The 20205-nt window shown below is 43.8% G+C and overlaps 2 protein-coding genes across 6 annotated transcripts in view; one reads left to right on the plus strand and one right to left on the minus strand.

The window, feature by feature from the left end:
* Nucleotides 1-8181, plus strand: part of HLF (HLF transcription factor, PAR bZIP family member) — a 59911-nt gene extending 51730 nt beyond the window's left edge. Inside the window, exon 4 of one of the 2 annotated variants that reach the window (XM_055256098.2) lies at nt 3779-8181. In XM_055256098.2, the coding sequence (XP_055112073.1) occupies nt 3779-3994 (216 nt within the window). In that variant the 3' untranslated portion in view covers nt 3995-8181. Of the gene's footprint in view, nt 1-3775 lie in introns of both variants that reach the window. The other variant, XM_055256096.2, reaches the window with a different exon arrangement.
* The window catches only part of MMD (monocyte to macrophage differentiation associated), a 93373-nt gene continuing 81268 nt past the window's right edge, over nt 8101-20205 (minus strand). For 2 of the 4 annotated variants that reach the window (XM_055256109.2, XM_063629935.1), the window contains one exon: nt 19536-19952. In XM_055256109.2, the coding sequence (XP_055112084.1) occupies nt 19862-19952 (91 nt within the window). In that variant the 3' untranslated portion in view covers nt 19536-19861. Of the gene's footprint in view, nt 10370-16812; nt 17432-19535; nt 19953-20205 lie in introns of those variants that run through there. The other 2 variants (XM_055256116.2, XM_055256112.2) reach the window with 2 other exon arrangements.

Consider the following 20205-nt stretch of genomic DNA (forward strand, 5'->3'; position numbering starts at 1 on the left):
CAGGTCTTGGGCAATTAGGTACCTTATTTCAGTGAGATGCCTTTCCTAGTCTTGTCTTCTTAGTGATCCAATTTTGTGTGTGTGTGTGTTTTTGTTTTTTGGTTTTTTTTTTTTTTTTGAGATGGAGTCTCACTCTGTTGCCCAGGCTGGAGTGCAATGGCACAATCTCAGCTCACTGCAAACTCCGCCTCCCCGGTTCAAGCCATCCTCCTGCCTCAGCCTCCTGAGTAGCTGGGACTACAGGTGCCCACCACCACGCCCGGCTAATTTTTTGTATTTTTAGTAGAGACAGGATTTCACCATGTTCGCCAGGATGGTCTTGATCTCCTGACCTTGTGATCCACCCACCTCGGCCTCCCAAAGTACTGGGATTACAGGCGTGAGCCACTGCGCCCGGCCTTTTTTGTGTATTTTAAAGCCTCATATCTTAAACTAAAGCTAGGGATCCTGTTCAACCTGGATTTTCTCTTGAATGGAGGGTAGTTTGAAAGGATGCTGCTATGAGTAATAGAACTTCCAGCCAGACTTTCACAAAGCCTCCAAATTTATCAAACAGCAAGATTAGTTAATAACCCAGGTAACCTTGGCAACAAAGAGGCCAGACAAAAACCATCTGTGCTGGAATTACACATATTGCTGCTGTCATGGTCAGGCCTGACCTTTTCACATAGCAGGTGGGGAATGGGCAGGAACATTGTCCTACCAGGTGTCCTTGGATATTTTTTAGTTGTGGATGAAGTCTCAAACTAAAGACCATGAGCTAATATAAAGCAGGAAGCAGAGCTGTAACATGTTTATCCTTCTGGCAGAAAGGTCTGAGCTAAGGGTAGGTGGGGGAGAAGGTGTTTCTGGCCCCCAGCACTGGACAAGTAAACCAATTCAATGAAATGGCCCCACCAAAAATGATCTTCCCTGCAGCTGCCTGAACTTCCTCTCTTGAGCCAATCATTAGGGTTAGCATGCCTGCCCTGGAGAATGAAGGGAGAATTGAGGTTGACATGCTGGGGTACCTTTGAAAATCCATTTAATCACCTTGATTTCTTAATGCTTTTAAGGGTCCATTCATTCACTTGATGAATAGTTTTCAAATGCTAGTGTGTGCCAACCCTCTTAACCCCGTATCAGGGGCTGGGAATACCAAGGTGAGCCAATACCGATACTGTTCCTGCCTTCATAGAACTTCTAGTCTGGTGAGAAACAGGGAGTGTTGACCTGTTGGGTGGGGCAGGGCTAAGTGGGTCCCTTGTTGCATGGAGGTAACTGGGTAGCCAGATGGCATCAGCAACTGGGAGATAGAGGGAAAGTGGGCAAAGGATGGAGTGCCACATTTATCAGCCCCGCTCAAAATCCCGCTTCCCCCTGCCCACAACCATTTTTTGATAACAAAGGGAGGCAAGCTGGTTTTTCTAGTCCAGGACACTCCTTTCGTCATTCCTGCTTTCTGTATCCTCTTCTTGACCCGGTTCCCAGCTCCCCTCCCTCCCACCTGAGAGGTTTGTTTTGCATTCCACACCTTGGCTGGCTCATCCGCATGTGTGGACAGGTGAGGCTGGGAAATGAGAGCACTTTAAAAGTGAGAAGAGCTCTAATAAGTTAGAGAGAAGTTGGTTGTTACCCTGGTCTTTCAGACCTGGTCAGAATTGTCTTAGACCACACCAAGCCTGTGGCCTATGGTGGGAGCCCCCATTCCTCCCCCATCACATACATGCAGTTTCTACAGTGTTCCAGGGGCTTGTTCTTATGTACCCCTTCGCCTCCTGGGCTCCTGTTCCCGTGTGCAGACTCTGATACATCCTAAATCAAGTCCTCTTTTGAGTGCTGTTGGAAACCACACTCCCAGGCACATTGTTGGGTATAGATTTACTGATACCGTGAAGGGAGTGGAACCCAGGCTTCCATCGAAACACAGATAACTTCCATCAGAACTGGAGGCTTCACCACTGTTGTTAACTGGAGGCTTCGCCACTTTGGGCCCCCTCACCACCATGACGTCATTGACTATCCTGGCTCCTCCCAGCCTTTCCCCTGCCTCCAGCTCCCCTGCTCGCTTTCAGAAGCACAGACAACAAATTCGGCCAACAACCATTGCACACCTGCCCTAGCTTGCTCACCCAGGTATTCTTCAAAGAGCAGCCTCCTCCCTCCTACCCAGAAGAATTCTGGTATCATCTATTTTGAAAATTGTTTTTTTTACCCTTTTACGTATTGTTATGAAATGTATAAAAAGCCGGGGGTGCTTTATTTAAGATGATAGTACTAGTTTGTGGATGGCAGATAGGAGGTGTCTACACAGTTTCTATCCCACACTTTCTGTATTTGTGCAGGGCAAATGCCTGTTGAGGGTAATGGGCAGTTTTGGGGGTTGACCGCTGACCTTAGACTTTCCTTGCAGCCTTGGCCCCAACCCATGTGACCTCCTTCAATGCCAACTGCCCCTTGGAATTCTGAGGGGGGCAAGCACTGGCCTGACCCGTTTATTCTGGGTGGCATGTAACTGCAGGTAGTAGCATCGCTAGGACGGAGGGATTTGCTTTTGCAAACTGCTGAAAAAGGGGAGTTGCAAAATTCACCAGGTGGCACCATCAATGAATTGGGAAGGTCTAAAAGAAGATCCCTGTTTCTTAGTCTCCTTAAGAAGTTTTTCCCTTCTGTCAGGGAGGCAGCAGTGGGGGTGGAGGACAGGGAAGGTGGGATTGTTTTTACACTGACCACAGTGAAATATTACTCAGGCTAATTAAGGCCTAGAGAACAATTAAACAGGAAATTAGAGTAAATTATGTAAATTCTGGCCACCAATATGAGTACATTGATTAGCCGCAGGTGAAGGTTTTTTTTTAATTTCTATTTTTAATAACCAAAGTGTATGTATCTATTACATGATATTGTAATAGTTCAGAATAATACAAAAGGTAGAAAGTCTTACCTCTTTCCTTTGCCCCTGCCAATCCCCCTTCTAGAGGCTCCACCTCTATAGATTAGTATAAATCCTTCTGCGCCTCTTTCTATGAATATATTATATGATTTTTAATCAAACTGGGATGAGACCATACATATTTGTGTGTAAACTGTCATCGTTTCCACTCACGTAGTGGCATATCATGAACATCTTTCTGGTGCAGGTGGGTCATTATTTTTAACAGCTGCCAAGTATCCCTTTGTATGACTCTATCATAATGTGGTTTTTAAATCTCCTATGCATAGTTTTTCCTCATTTTTTCTATTGCACATAATGCTGCAGTGAACAGTTCATGCTTGTGTGTACATGCAGATGTATGAAGATCGCTACGGGACAAAATGTTGGAATTGGAGTGCTAGATCAATAGTATATGCATTTAAACAGTTGATAGATATTGCCAAATTGCCTTCTAAAATTTTTGCACCAACTCATACCCAAAAAAATATATGAGTGCCCATGGAGGAAAAGGGTTCTTAAAATGTTGAGCAGGGAGAGTAAAGAAAGTTGGAATGTAATTTAAGGGTGAGGTGAGCCACCTGCTTTCATGCAGCCTCTGATCTCTGCTTCATTGAGCACACCTCTGCTGGGCAAAGAGTAGGAGCCTGTTGGGACAGATCGGTGGGTCCTTGCTCCAAGAAGGAAGTGTGGCTCATGGGCCACGCTCTCAGACATGCAGAAACTGTAAAGGAAGGAGACAACAAGCTAGGAAACCCGGGCTGGCGCCTCTGCACAATCCTGGAGCCTGCCCGTGCCCTGGCTGGCACTGAGCTCTGCTGAAATCTAATATCTTGTTTCTTTTTCCCTTCTGTAACTAATGAGCAGGATGACAAGTACTGGGCAAGGCGCAGAAAGAACAACATGGCAGCCAAGCGCTCCCGCGATGCCCGGAGGCTGAAGGAGAACCAGATCGCCATCCGGGCCTCGTTCCTGGAGAAGGAGAACTCGGCCCTCCGCCAGGAGGTGGCTGACTTGAGGAAGGAGCTGGGCAAATGCAAGAACATACTTGCCAAGTATGAGGCCAGGCACGGGCCCCTGTAGGATGGCATTTTTGCAGGCTGGCTTTGGAATAGATGGACAGTTTGTTTCCTTTCTGATAGCACCACGCCCAAACCAACCTTTCTGACATCAGCACTTTACCAGAGGCATAAACACAACTGACTCCCATTTTGGTGTGCATCTGTGTGTGTGTGCGTGTATATGTGCTTGTGCTCACGTGTGTGGTCAGCAGTATGTGCGTGTGCGTGTTCCTTTGCTCTTGCCATTTTAAGATAGCCCTCTCATCGTCTTTTAGTTCCAACAAAGAAAGGTGCCATGTCTTTACTAGACTGAGGAGGCCTCTCGCGGGTCTCCCATCCCCTCCCTCCTTCACTCCTGCCTCTTCAGTGTTGCTTCATGTTCGAGCTTACCTACTCTTCCAGGACTCTCTGCTTGGATTCACTAAAAAGGGCCCTGGTAAAATAGTGGATCTCAGTTTTTCAGAGTACAAGCTCTTGTTTCTGTTTAGTCCATAAGTTACCATGCTAATGAGGTGCACACAATAACTTAGCACTACACCGCAGCTCTAGTCCTTTCTAAGTTGCTTTCCTCTTACTTTCAGTTTTGGTGATAATCGTCTTCAAATTAAAGTGCTGTTTAGATTTATTAGATCCCATATTTACTTACTGCTATCTACTAAGTTTCCTTTTAATTCTACCAACCCCAGATAAGTAAGAGTACTATTAATAGAACACAGAGTGTGTTTTTGCACTGTCTGTACCTAAAGCAATAATCCTATTGTGCGCTAGAGCATGCTGCCTGAGTATTACTAGTGGACGTAGGATATTCTCCCTACCTAAGAATTTCACTGTCTTTTAAAAAACAAAAAGTAAAGTAATGCATTTGAGCATGGCCAGACTATTCCCTAGGACAAGGAAGCAGAGGGAAATGGGAGGTCTAAGGATGAGGGGTTAACGTATCAGTACACGGGCCAAAAACTGCGTCTTGGATTAGCCTTTGACATCGATGTGTTCGGTTTTGTTGTTCCCCTTCCCTGACACCCTGCCTCGCCCCCACTTTTCTAGTTAACTTTTTCCATATCCCTCTTGATATTCAAAACAGTTACTTAAGATTCAGTTTTCCCATTTTTTGGTAATATATATATTTTTGTGAATTATACTTGGTTGTTTTTAAAAAGAAAATCAGTTGATTAAGTTAATAAGTTGATGTTTTCTAAGGCCCTTTTTCCTAGTGGTGTCATTTTTGAATGCCTCATAAATTAATGATTCTGAAGCTTATGTTTCTTATTCTCTGTTTGCTTTTGAATGTATGTGCTCTTATAAAATGGACTTCTGAAAAATGAATGTAAAAGACACTGGTGTATCTCAGAAGGGGATGGTGTTGTCACAAACTGTGGTTAATCCAATCAATTTAAATGTTTACTATAGACCAAAAGGAGAGATTATTAAATCGTTTAATGTTTATACAGAGTAATTATAGGAAGTTCTTTTTTGTACAGTATTTTTCAGATATAAATACTGACAATGTATTTTGGAAGACATATATTATATATAGAAAAGAGGAGAGGAAAACTATTCCATGTTTTAAAATTATATAGCAAAGATATATATTCACCAATGTTGTACAGAGAAGAAGCACTTGGAGGTTTTTGAAGTCTTTAATATTTTAAGCCCTATCGCTGACACATCAGCATGTTTTCTGCTTTAAATTAAAATTTTATGACAGTATCGAGGCTTGTGATGACGAATTCTGCTCTAAAATACACAAGGAGCTTTCTTGTTTCTTATTAGGCCTCAGAAAGAAGTCAGTTAACGTCACCCAAAAGCACAAAATGGATTTTAGTCAAATATTTATTGGATGATACAGTGTTTTTTAGGAAAAGCATCTGCCACAAAAATGTTCACTTCGAAATTCTGAGTTCCTGGAATGGCACGTTGCTGCCAGTGCCCCAGACAGTTCTTTTCTACCCTGCGGGCCTGCACGTTTTATGAGGTTGATACCGGTGCTATGTGTTTGGTTTATAATTTGATAGATGTTTGACTTTAAAGATGATCGTTCTTTTGTTTCATTAAGTTGTAAAATGTCAAGAAATTCTGCTGTTACGACAAAGAAACATTTTATGCTAGATTAAAATATCCTTTCATCAATGGGATTTTCTAGTTTCCTGCCTTCAGAGTATCTAATTCTTTAATGATCTGGTGGTCTCCTTGTCAATCCATCAGCAATGCTTCTCTCATAGTGTCATAGACTTGGGAAACCCAACCAGTAGGATATTTCTACTAGGTGTTCATTTTGTCACAAGCTATAGATAACAGCAAGAGATGGGGGTGTATTGGAATTGCAATACATTGTTCAGATGAATAATAAAATCAAAAACTTTTGCAATCTTAAGCAGAGCTAAATAAAAGATATCAATATGAGACACAAGTGGACGTAGAGTTGGCCTTTTTACAGGCAAAGAGGCGAATTGTAGAATTGTTATATGGCAATAGTCATTAAAAACATAGAAAAATGATGTCTTTAAGTGGAGAATTGTGGAAGGATTGCAACATGGACCATCCAAATTTATGGCCATATCAAATGGTAGCTGAAAAAACTATATTTGAGCACTGGTCTTTCTTGGAATTAGATGTTTATATCAAATGAGCATCTCAAATGTTTTCTGCAGAAAAAAATAAAAAGATTCTAATAAAATGTATTCTCTTGTGTGCCAGGAGAGGTTTCAGAAACCTACCTCGTCTTAAAAATTTAAACACTTTGGAGTCTGTGCAGGTGCCTTATATGTAGGTCATTGTCGCGATACACACACACGAACACTCCCTCTGGACTGGCTGCCTCTCCATCCAGGGCAGTTAACTAGCAAACAAGGCAGATCTGCTTCATGGAGCAGGAGGCCATGGCTTGACTCTGAGTGATTTGGGTCAACCAGGGTCAGACGCATGTCTGCACACTGCAGCTATTATGAGTCCCTTTGTCATTTTTCACCTTTTCATCCTAAGTATCTTTCAGAGATTAATTATTTGGCCATTAACAGTGAATCCAAATCATATCACACTGACATCATCTAGGCATGATTTGGAAGGAGCAGCTTAGGACCTCCTGATGAGGTCACATTGTTGTTTCTTTTAACTAGACTTGGCAAAGAAAGGCAAAAATTGACCAGCCTATCTTTCTGCTGGTGCTGCCTTAAGGAGGTAGTTTGTGGAGGGGAGGGCTGTAAATCATTACTTCTTTCTCTTCAGGAAGTGGCCACTTTGAACCATTCAAATACCACATTAGGCAAGACTGTGTTAGGCCTTTTGTCTTCAAATACAACAGGCCTCCACGGACCCATCCCTCCAAGCAGAAGGAGGGTACTCTCCTTTGAGGAGAGTACAGATGGGATTCCACAGTGGGGTGGGTGGAAACCTGTACTAGATAACCCAGAGGTTCCTTCTAACCCACTGGTTTGGTGGGGAACTCACAGTAATTCCAAATGTACATTCAAATTTCTAGGGTCTGTTTTCAGAGGAAGCAAGAATTATCAGCGGCACCCTCCCTACTGCCCCCAGCGTAAAACAATAGACATTCTGTGAAATGCAAAGCTGTTCTTTGGTTTTTCTAGTAGTTTATCTCATTTTACCCTAATCTTCCTTTAAGGAAAACTCAATCTTTATCACAGTTAATTAGAGCGATCCCAAGGCATGGGACCAGGCCTGCTTGCCTGTGTGTGATGGCAGTTGGAGATCTGGATTTAGCACTGGGGTCTCAGCACCCTGCAGGTGTCTGAGACTAAGTGTTCTGCCCTCCAGGTGGCGATCACCTTCTGCTCCTAGGTACCCCCACTGGCAAGGCCAAGGTCTCCTCCAGGTTTTTTCTGCAATTAATAATGTCATTTAAAAAATGAGCAAAGCCTTATCCGAATCGGATGTAGCAACTAAAGTCGATACATTTTGCAGGAGGCCAAGTGTAAGTGTGTGTGTGTGTGTGTGTGTCTGTGCGTGTGTGTGTGTGTATGTGTGTGAATAAGTCAACATAAAGTCTTTAATTTTGAGCACCTTACCAAACATAACAATAATCCATTATCCTTTTGGCAACACCACAAAGATCGCATCTGTTAAACAGGTACAAGTTGACATGAGGTTAGTTTAATTGTACACCATGATATTGGTGGTATTTATGCTGTTAAGTCCAAACCTTTATCTGTCTGTTATTCTTAATGTTGAATAAACTTTGAATTTTTTCCTTTCTTTCATGTATTTTTATTAACAGTTGTCTAGCAATGGCATTCTGTTCCCACCTCAGTAGCAAAGAGACCATTTATAGAGATTATTACCTAGATAATAAAATGATAATACTATATAATTAGTAATAAATTAACATTTATTGGGTAGTTATGTGCCAGACACTGTGCTAAACACTTAGATGGAATATTTTATTCCATATTAGCTCTATGAGGTAGGGACAATTATTATCCCCATTTACAAAAGACAAAATCGAAAGGGGACTCACGTAGCTTACCTAATGTTACAGAGGTAAAAGTGGCTGAGATGAATTTTGATCCCTGGAATGGGCATCATTTAGAGGGGTGGTTCCCAAAAGCCAGTCCGCAGACTGTCTTGTTCTCTAATATATAAAAAATAATTCAGCAACATCTAGGAGTATAAATCCAGAGATTCTGAATCAGTAGTTCTTGGATGGGGCCTAGAAATCTGAATTTTTAAACTGATCCCAGCCAACTTCCATGTGCAGCCAAGTAACTGGTGTCAAGGATTTATAGACTTGGCTCTTAATTCAAGTTCATGATCCTTGGGGGATCCATGCAGAGGCTTCAGAGCTGCCATAGTTATCTGAAATTGTATGCAACTTTTTTGTGTATAAGTGTGTAAACACATTTATTTTGCTGTAGAGACTTGTAGCTTTTTTTTGTTTGTTTGTTTGTTTTTACTTCCCTAAAGGAACCTGTGAGGCAAGGCGGAATAAAACCCCTGATTCATATAAGAAGGCTGATGTAGAGCAGTGGTTCTCAGCCAGGGAGCCCAGTAGATTCACCTGGGGAGCTCAAAACTGCCTGTGTGGGGCTGCAGCCCAGGCCACTCTGTGTTGAGGAGTACAATTCTGGATTCAAATCTGTCACCTAGTGGGTATGTGACCTTGATCAGCTTCTAAACAGTTTTGAACATAATTTCATCTGTGAAATGAAGGTATACTCACTTCTGAGGGTTGTGGGGAGAACTAATGACAACAAATGAATTGTCTCTGGCACGTCCGAGGCCTTCAATCGATAACTACATGGGGCCCACGGGAGTAGAATGGATGCCTTGAGCATTTTTCCAATTCAATATTTCAGACTATTTGTTCCTTCAAAGAGGATGGAAAAGAGTTCCCCTGCCCATACGCGGGAGCAGGATGGCTGATGGTGTGGGAATGGGTGGTAGACCATTCGAGACGTTGTTTCATAGTGTGACTTCACCAAGAGTTCATAGACTAGCACCAGCTTTGTGCACAAGGTCGATGGGCATCTCTTACTTGGTGACAACCTCCAGTTAAAATTGAGTGGTTACAAGTTAGGATTCGGCTCTATTTTCATCCATCAAACACGTTTCACCTTTTTGTTGTTGTTGAGGCGGAGTCTCGCTCTGTCACCAGGCTGGAGTGCAGTGGCGCGATCTCGGCTCACTGCAACCTCGGCCTCCTGGGTTCAAGCGACTCCTGCCTCAGCCTCCCGAGTAGCTGGGACTACAGGTGCGTGTCACCATGCCCAGCTAACTTTAGTATTTTTAGTAGAGGCAGGGTTTCACCGTGTTGGCCAGGATGGTCTCGATCTCTTGACCTCGTGATCCGCCCACCTCGACCTCCTAAAGTGCTGGGATTACAGGCGTGAGCCACTGCGCCCAGCCCACCTTTCACCTTTCTCAGAGGAATAAGAATAGTGACCTTAGCTTAAGAATAGTGACCTTAGCTTAAGATTCTTCTGGGGCATCTTCAAATCTCTTGGAGGAAACGACTTCATGCCTGGAGAGCATTTGGATCCGAGATGGCAAGAATTGATATGAAGCCAAGCTGCACAGACTCCCAGTCATATACAAGTCCTCAGTCCCTGGGGGCCCATCATATGCTGCATGTAGGATGGCTCTTCCATGCACACTTAAGCATAAGACACCACCCAATCAAGCCCCTCTCTTCAAAGCATACAAATTCAATTTCCTTGTTGAAAATCATTGGCTTAGAAGTCTCTTTGGACATCTTTAGCTAGGAACTGGGTGAGAATTATTGAAATCTTGTCTTTGTGGTCAGAAGATGGCACCCTTTGGAGGAGATAGGACTAGTCAAAGGTGGCAGGCATCCTCTGCCTCTCTGGGTTTTGAGTCAGGGAGGACTTGGATCCAAAGTCCCTGTCTCTAACTTCTTTTTATTCTGCAAAGCCTGGCACGATGCCTGGAAACAGTATAGAGAGATAACAGTTACTGAGTCCTAAACCTGTGCCTTCCACATCTCATTTAAACCTCACACTACAAAACAGGTACTATTATTATCCCTGTTTTGCAGATAAAGAAACGGGCTTATGGAAATTAGGTAATCAGCATTTTTAACCCAGACCAAAGCCTGACCCCAGAGTTTGACAGGGGTGGGAAACATCAGGACATTTATTTACCTTCTGGACATTCAAGTAGACCACTTTTTCCAGGCTCCCTTACCTCTAGTATGACCATTCAACTGAATTCTGTCCAAAGGAACATAAGCAGAAGTAATCCCAGGTGTCACTTCCATGAAAGGCCCATAAACAGTGCCACCTGATCCCCTCTCTCTCCTTTTTTCTGGCTCCTGGAGAAGATGGAGACTAAGAAGGAAGGGACCCAGGTCCCTGACTGCATGGCAAACACACCTGACAGCAATAACTTAAGCATACTCTCAGAATGACCGTGTATGGCAGACACAGCTGAATGTGTGTTCGGAGTCCCAAGCTCAGGAATCTGGGAGTGGCCAGCCTGGAGGTTCATTTTTTATCTATGACGAACATCTGAACCCCCAGCCTGTCCCAAGGACCATAAGCCATACAGGGGATCATAGTCCTTTGTTTTGGGTTAAATGAAGGTTGTCAGGTGGAGGTTGTTAAGGGGAGGGTGCGAAGTGGAAATGCTACTTTATAAACTACATGCTATTTGTAAGTGGTTGTAGTTCTCCTGTCTGGTCCACTGCCACTGGACCATCCCTATGTGTAAATTTCCTCTAAGAATAATTTATGTCTCATTTGCTAGCTCTGGGTTTCTTCTTCAGCCTCTCAAACATGGTTCCTTCCCTGTTGAGATTAATAGGGGCCTGGCATGGCACTAAGTCATCAAACTGTTACACGAGGAAGGAAAAAGCTTCTCTGTATTAAACCTTTGAGATACTGGGGTTGCTTGTTGCGTGGCCTAACCGCTAATTAGCCTAACCCTAATATGAAAACCTTCTTCTGAAGCCCAGTGTCCTTAATTTGAGGTCTTGACATCTTTGCCGGGTTCCCAACTGTCATCTAGGCTCATCACCCCTCACATACATGACTTTGAGATTTGTCCACCTTCTGGACAGCCCTCCCACCCTGGTTAGGCTAAGCCTGCTGGGTTGGACCTTCAGAACATCACTGCCCACCTCTTCCCTCCATTTATCCTGCATTTGAACACTGTCCAGAATTGTTCAGTTGCTCTCAGGGTGTATTAGTCCATTTTTGTGCTGCTATGAAGAAATACCTGAGACTGGGTAATGCATAAAGAAAAAGAGGTTTGATGGACTCACAGTTCCACATGGCTGGGGAGGCCTCACAATCCTAGCAGAAGGTGAAGGAGTAGCAAAGACACATCTTACATGGCAGCAGGCGAGAGAGTATGTTCAGGGGAACTGCCCCTTATAAAACCATCAGATCTTGTGATACTTATTCACTATCACAAGGACAGCAAGGGAAAAACCTGCCCCCATGATTCAGTTACCTCCCACCAGGTCCCTCCCATGACACGGGATTGTGGGAGCTACAATTCAAGACAAGATTTGGGTGGGGACACAGCCAAACCATATCACACGGGAAGCAGCCTCTACTTCCAGATCAGCTTTTCTACTCATTATCCTCTCCCGAATCCAAATTCTCTCCCTGGCCACTCAGTGCCCCCTTCAACCCCAGCCCCAGTTATTCAGGTACTTCAAGATGAGGCCTACCATTTCTTAGAGCACTAGTCTTTCGATTTTTGTGCTCACATGTTCTCTAAAATTCTTTTTAAACCATGAATCCACATTGCACATTATAAAGTTGACAACTAAAATTTTTTTTATCACAAGTTTAAATAGTTGCAAAGGATGTAATAGCTGCTCTAAGTACTGGCATTTAAAAATAAGCTACTACATGACTCTTTTTAATATATCTGATGAACTATTAAAACCCTAGTGATTTATTACCAACCAACATCCATTTGAAAAATAGAGTTGGAATTTGTACACCACTTTTTTTTATCGAAATAATTATTTACATTCTGTTTCCTCACTGAGTTTGATTGTTATGTAATATATTTTTATGCCTGAAAGTCTTATATTGCCCCTCCATCGTATTTCTCAGTCATAAAACAACAGCTATAGACTGAGATTCTTATTTTTATTTTCAGAGAAAATAAAACAAGGCTCATAAAATAAATTTTTTTTCTTTAGGTATGAGTTATGGTTACCTTCATTACTAGCATATGCATGATCAAAACCATGTCTATAGTAAAATTTTAAATGATTATTATCCATGAAAAACAAAACTTTAACAGGACTGCAAATCTAGGAAGATGGATAGGAGTGGTTGTGGATAACTGATAAAGAAAAGGACTTCACAGACAACAAACTTCCTTGTTGTCGCTTTGTCTGGTGCCACAGACATTTTTATACCTGGAACAGGAGCCCAGAGCTAGAGTAAGATTTAGGATGGATAGGAAGTATGTCTATGTTTTGTAAAACGAGGGAAATGTGATTATAAAAGGAGAGGAAAGGAAAAAAAAAAAACCAACCAGCATGAGGCCTCATCAACAACCACTTTCCCAGGCAGGTCAATTTTAAGAAAAAATACATATAGAATTTGAGGACCTAGAAATTCCCTTAAGACTTACCTATGCGATCATATCCCTTGGATATACTTCATGCAGCACTAGATGTGTGTCCTGCTGGCTTAAAGCAGGGCATTAGAGTGGGGCTGATGAAGGCAAAAGAGCAGAAGGGTTATTTGGCCAGTTCTAACATTTTTGACGGGGCTCAAATTAGAATGTTTGATTTGTTTCCAAGCGAATATACATATTCCTAAAGATAGAATGACAACTTTTTTTGTAACTTTCTTCTGGCATTTCTATATCTTTTGAAATGTCCCTTATAGCCCCTAAAATAGAAGTGGCCTCGTGCCTCCCATAAGCTCTGATGGGGCACAGGATGGGTCTGGGGGGTCCCCAGAAAGAAGATGATGGTTGAAGTGAGTGAAGATGAGCAGGAGCTTGTCAGGAAGAGATGGAGAGGGATATCCCAGGTGGCAACACAGAGGTAAGAGAAGAGAACAGAACACTCCTACAGGCGACAGCATGGTTGGTGCAAAGGGTATAAGGTGAGTGGTAAAAAATGAGGTATGACCAGACCATGAATTTCCTTGCATGCTGCTCTAAGGCCTTTGGACTTTAGCCTGACCAGGAGAATGACATGAGCAGGTTTCTATGTTAGAAATATTATACTGGCAGTTAAGAGGAAGATGGATTGCAAAGAATTAGGAAGAGTGAGGGAGATTTCTACTTTAGTCTCTGAGTAAGTCTCTAGGGATGAGGTGGGTGCATAGATTTAAGAGCTATCTAGGAAGGTTGAGCCTGCAGGGTTTAGTAGAAGGTGTCAAGGACAGCTCTAAGTTCCATGATCTCAGTCAATCTCTGGTTCACGGTCAGGGATGCACTTAAGGATCCTCTCAGGAGTTTGCAAAAACACCCATGCCTGGCACCACCCTGCGACTCGTTGAGTTTGCAGCCTCTGGTGTGGAACGCCAGTCCATTTTCCTTAGAAAGCTCTCTTGGCTTATTCTACTCTGAACTCTCTGGTTGAGAGGAATATGGGCCAGGAATTGTAGGCTTCATCTTTCTGTTAAAGAAATCAAAGCTCAAAGAGTTCTGAAATCAGAATTCCTGGAGCAAAGCATATAACTAGGGAAATGGTGATGCCAGGATTTGAACCCAAGTTACTTGGACTTCAAGCCCCTTCCTGTTCCAGACGTGCTGATCCTTGCCTACCTGCCCACTCCTGCTTCCTGTTTGACCACCTGTCCTATATATTCCTGAGTGTGGCTGATGTGTTTATAATTTGAGCCCTGTCTCCATCCACAGCTGCCTGACTAGGAGGGACACCTGGCCCCAGAGGAGCCACTCCATTGAATCAGCTGAAATCTAAGATAGTGGCTCTCAAACTTTGCTGCTCATTACAATCACCTGGTAAACTTTAAAAAAATCCTGATACCAGGTCGTATTTCCATTCAACTGAATCAAAATGGGAGGGGTGGGAATGGGGAAGGGGGTGGAACCTAGGCATAGTTTACAATTTTTTCTCCAGGTGATTACAATTGGAGCTTATGAACTCATGATCAAAGTTCTTCTCCAAATGTTGTCCACAAATTAGCGGCATCAACATCAGCTGGAAGCTTTGCAGGAGCGTAGACTCTTTGGTCCTATCTTAGACTCCTGAATCACAATCTCTATTTTAACAAGATCTCCAGATGATTCCTATGCGTATTTCCATTCTCCCCTAAACAACACAGAGCGCAGTGGCTCACTCTTGTAATCCCAGCACTTTGGGAGGCTGAGGTGGGCAGACCACCTGAGGTCAGAAGTTCAAGACCAGCCTAGTCAACACGGTGAAACCCCGTCTCTACTAAATATACAAAAATTAGCTGGGCGTGGTGGTGGGCACCTGTAATCCCAGTTACTTGGGAGGCTGAGGCAGGAGAATCCCTTGAACCCGGGAGGCGGAGGTTGCAGTGAGTCGAGACTGCTCCATTGCACTCCAGCCTGGGCAACAAGAGTGAAACTTTGTCTCAAAAAACAAAAAACATAAAACAACAACAACAACAAACCACAGAGGGGCAAAATGAGTCAGTGGAGGAATGAATGGCAGATTAGTACATGTCCTTGCAATTATTCAAAGTCCTTGGATTTCCTTGATTCTTGCCCTTCCTGATGTCTAACTGTCACGCTTCCCTTGAATTCTGAACAATATCTAGCAATATAATTACCCTTTCCCGCCCCACCTTTTTTTTAGGCTAGTTTGAGTAGGCTTCTATCTCTTGCAACTGTTAGCACTAGGAAACATATCCGAGTCACGCAGCCCCAAAGTATGTTAGCAGCAGCGAATCCTTATGGGTCTGCAGCAACCTCAATTCTTGCCTCCTCAAAAGAAAGAATTCGACCAAGGGTCATAAGGCAGAGGGAGAGACAGAAGCAAGTTTTACAGCAGGAGCGAAAGGTTATTAAAAAGTTTAGATCAGACGGGAGGCTGAGGCAGGAGAATTGCTTGAACCCAGGAGGCAGAGGTTGCAGTGAGCGGAGATTGCACCATTGTACTCCAGCCCTGGGGGACAAGAGCGAGACTTTGTCTCAAAAAAAAAAAAAGAGTTTAGAGCAGGGACAAAAGGAAGTAAGGTACACTTGGAAGAGGGCCAAGCAGGCCACTTGAGAGATTCAAGTGTGTGGTTTGACCTTTGCCTTGGGGTTTTATACATTGGCATGCTTCCCGGGGCGGGGGGGTGGAGTGCACCCTTCTCCCCTGATTCTTCCCTTGGGATAGGCTGTACACATGCACAGTGGCCTGCCAGCACGTGGGAGGAGCCACACGATCAGTGTTTTCCGAAGTTGTGTGTTCCTAGAAGAAGGTCATATGCCGGTTAAATGCCACCGTTTTGCCTCTTAGCGCACATGCTTGAGCCCACTCGCCCAACTCCTGAGACCGCCGCATAGGGAAGCTGCTGATCACCAGTTTCAGGTGTTTTTATCTGTTGGGAGGCTGGCCTTTTCCTTGTGCTGGCTGAGGCCAATTATTATTTTGCAGAAACAGTTTAACAACTGCCTGGCCAACACCTGATGGTTGCCTGACGTTCCTGGTGGTGGGGGCAGGGGAGGGGGGTCCTCTTCTGCCCCGCTCATGTCTCACTAATTATCTGCTGTAACACAACCACAGGTGCCACAACATACTTGCTTTTTAAATTTCCTTTTGTTTGAATCAACCAATGTGCCTTGCAGAACACTTCGTCAGTGGAGTGGGGAGCTGAAGTCATCACTGATTATTTGGTGCATGGTCTCAAAAGCGTTTCTCCTGAGTGACATTTTGGACAAAGCTTGCCAGAGATGGGCAGCCTTTGAAGAAGTTCAGTCATCATCTTCCTTTCCAAGTTGGGCTTGAGGATGCAGCGTGAATAGCACAGGCTTTGGAGTTGAATTAAAACTGGGTTTGAACCCTGTCTCTGGCATCCATTTATTTCAGAAACAGATATTTATGGAGCGTCCACTATGGAGAAGGCCTTTTTAGCTGGTAACATTATACTTAATCTTTCCGAACTCAGAGTCATTAGTGCCATCTTAATATTATTTGTACTCGGCAAGATAACAAATATGAAGCATCTGGAGGCCTGGAATAGTAGACATTCAACAAGGATGAGTTTCTTCCTTTGTACTGCCCAATCCCCTCTCTTCTCCCTGGACCTTGCAGGAGATGGATAAGGGGCCTCTTGAAGGAAGTGGCTCAGAATTAGTGTTCTGTCTCTGACCTTTGAAAATTGAATGAATAACACAAGGGACATGAGAAAACACAATGACACCATTTGGGACTTTTGTCCCTTAGGCTAGATTTACTTGTAAGATTTCTATCCTAATCTACCAGAGGCAGAAGATGGATTAAGAAAGGAGTCTTAGAGAATCTCTCATCTACTCTCCTTATTTCAAGATGAGAAGTCAAATAGTTGCTGTTGGAGACTGGATTCTATTCTAGGTTTGCAAACTTCTCATCCGATGCTCGTGACGTGACATCAATCTTGCCCCCTAACAATCCTCATCACATCTTTATCTTCCGTCCCCAAGGTAAATTGATAGTGCAAGCATCATGGACTTTTGTACTGCATGATCACCACTCATTTCCAAAAGCCACCCCAAATTTGTACATACTCAAGTAAAACCAGGATCCTTGCTTTGCTAACATGACTTCCAATTCCTGTGGCGGCACCTTCTACCCCTTAAATAGACTGCAGCTCTTGAGCCACTTCTATGTAGAAATTCTGAAGCCACTACTGAAAATGAGTCCCAGGATATAAAAGACTGGAAGGCAGTGCCCGTTAGTTGACCCCACATCCACAGCCAATTGAGCACTGTGTGATTTTCCTTGGAAGTGGATACAATGGACTCCAGCACAAGTCACAAGGCCCAGCTCTAACCCAGGTTTCTTCCTCACTCATCATTTCTGTCCCTCCTCTGGGCAGCATCCTGTGACCTGGGAAGGGGGTGAGAGGAAGTAAAGAAAAAGGAGGGTCCCTCATGAACTTTGCCTGTGAAGAGGATGCACTCAGGGAAGGAAAAATGATTCCCGCCCATGGGATCAGGATCCCGCCAGTGTGAACACCGTTGTACAGCTTAACAGTCCCTCATCTGTTTTTCCTTTTGGCCCTTTCAGCAACCCTGTGAGGGACTCAGGGTATAATAAACAAGGAGACACATTTGATGATGGCAAACCTCACCCAGGGTCGGGGGGAGCTGGGAGGTCTGTGCTGCTGAGTGTTTTGACATCCCAAATCCCCAAGGGAGTATGGGCTGGGAAGACCTCATGTGTGATGCCTCAACCCCCTGCAAATATACCCCAATGTCTTCAGCTATAATTAATTAATTTTGAATACATTGAAAGAAGTAAATGCCTCTGACAGTTCGCTGACTCCCCAGCCTGCCTCCTGGTGCTCCTCCGCCCACTCCCTGTGATTAAGGAGGGAGAAGCCAGGGCTCAGTTTATTCCATCTGAGATAGGGCTGTCTTTCCTAAAACGAGCCTCCCCCACCTGTAACCTTATTCTCCTCTTGCTAACTTTTCTGTTCATGGCTTTGAAGCCAAAACATGAGTGTGCTTTGACAAGCTTTCTGTGCCTGTCCTGCGATGCCCCTCCCAGTCTCCAGCCCATCCGCCTCTTCCCTGGGCAGCATTGCAGAAACCCCTTCACCCTTCTGTCAGGCCCCATCCCCCCCTGCTGCCTCCCCAGAACTACAGAGGGAAGCTGACACAAGAAAGGCTTCATGAAAAGGAACCCTTAAAAGACCAAAGGGCCTTTCTTTCTTTTGAATGAAGATGAATCTCAGAAATAGAGGAAACATCATTTGAAAGAGGAGACACAGGGGAGACGTCCCCCAGCCTCAAGGTTCTCAGTGGGAACCTTGGATTTGAGCTATTTGTGTACCGAGCTGGTCATTCTCTCTCTCTCAATCTTTCATTCTTTTTCTCTCTCGCTCACTCTCTCCCTCTTTTTCCCCTCCCCCTCTCCTTCTCTCCCTCCCCCCTCAATCTTGTTCTCCCGCTCTCTCTCCCTTCCCCTCATCTCTCATTCTGTCTCCATCTCTGTCATTTCTCTCTACTTTACTCCTCCACTCCCTCCCTCTTTTTCTCTCTCTCCCCCTCCCTCTCCCCTCACCCCTCTCTATCTCCCTCCTTCTCGCTCTGTTTCTCCCTCTTCCCTCTGCTCCCTGCCTTCTTACTTTTCTCCCCTGTGTGCAGCAGTGGTGGAGGAGGGGGTATTAGTGGGTGCATTTGGATGGGAGGTGGAAATGACTATAGGTGAAGTGGGGATGAAGATTCGAGGGCCCAGGCAGATAGATGAAAATAGAAGAAGCCCAGACAGGACCCTAGATGTCCTGGCCCCCTGACCATGGCCTTGTAACCATGCCACAGTTGTGATACCCGTTCATTAAAGTGTCTATGTGAGCAGGAAGCCCATTACCCATTCTCAGAAACCTTCCCCAAGGCACTGTAAGGATCACAGGATAATGTTTGGGTCAGAGGATGCTTTTGATATATTCCATCTGGTGAATCTCTTCATTTTCTAGATGAGAGCCTTGGGGTCTAGAGAAGGAAAGTGACCTGCCAAGTGTTACACACAGCTAAATACAATCCCAGCCACCCCCTGCTCCCCAGGCCAGGCTGTTCAATACAGCACCCTGTCTCCTCTTTGGCTATTTTCTATGGAGGATCCTAAGGGCAAAGATGATCTGATTCTTGTTTTGCAGGTGGAAATATGGAGGCACAAAAAGCCTCATTGCTTCAGTCTGCTGTCTTCTAGGCTAAGAAGTCTTTAAGTATCTAAATCCTACCCATTCTTCATGATGAATTTCATCACTTTTCCCATGAAATGTTCCTTAGTTTCCCAGTTGGAAGTAGTCACTCCTTCTTCTGAACCCACCCCACTTCCAACCCAAGCGCTTCACATGTCCCTCTCTTGCCATGGCTTTCTGCAGTGCAATTTCAATACATTTGTCCACAGCTGAGTCCCTTCTGCAAAGATGCCAGCATTTTTGAGGACAGAGATGACGTTATGGATTGCAAACAAACCTAATCCTAACTAATTCAATGTGTGATATTTATTCCTTAATGTGTTTCTGTATTTTCATATTCTTTTTGCAAAGTTAAAAAAACATAAAAAAGAAAAAATCTAATCTTGGAATATTGTGATACAATAAAGCCTGCCTTACCACATAGATCCTTCCCCTGAACCATGAAGCATTCCTCCTCCAGGAAGCTTCCAAGGGCTGAGCAGCAGGGTGGGTTAGCCCATGGTGTAGGCAGTTCAGGGTACCTCGTCTGGAGCGATTTTAAAAGGGGTGATATCAATGTTCTATATTATTCAGCATTTTTCTCTTTTGCAAAAGAAAAGTTTTTCAAGTTTTTATCAACTACAATAGAAATTGTGAAATTTCTGCTGAAGGTATTTTAGTGGAATTTTCAACTGTGAAGACTCTGGAAAGCTGCTAGGATAAATCCTGAAAGGAAACAAAGACATGGGCGTTATTGCAATTTCTGAAACCTATTGGGGAATAGGATTTTTATGAATCTCTTCTAAACTTGCCCTCAAGTCAGTATTAAAATTACTATATGCAAATCTGTTCCTCGGTGTGAAAGAACATTTCAAAATTAAAATTAATTAAAAGTTCTCTGATCAACTGTGAGTGAAAATAGCTTGATAAATCTGGTTGCCCAGTCAAATATGCCTAGAAGACCAATTTTGACAAAATT

This window comes from Symphalangus syndactylus, chromosome 20 (genome assembly GCF_028878055.3).
Source record: "Symphalangus syndactylus isolate Jambi chromosome 20, NHGRI_mSymSyn1-v2.1_pri, whole genome shotgun sequence".
In the NCBI taxonomy this organism is placed as follows: domain Eukaryota; kingdom Metazoa; phylum Chordata; class Mammalia; order Primates; family Hylobatidae; genus Symphalangus; species Symphalangus syndactylus.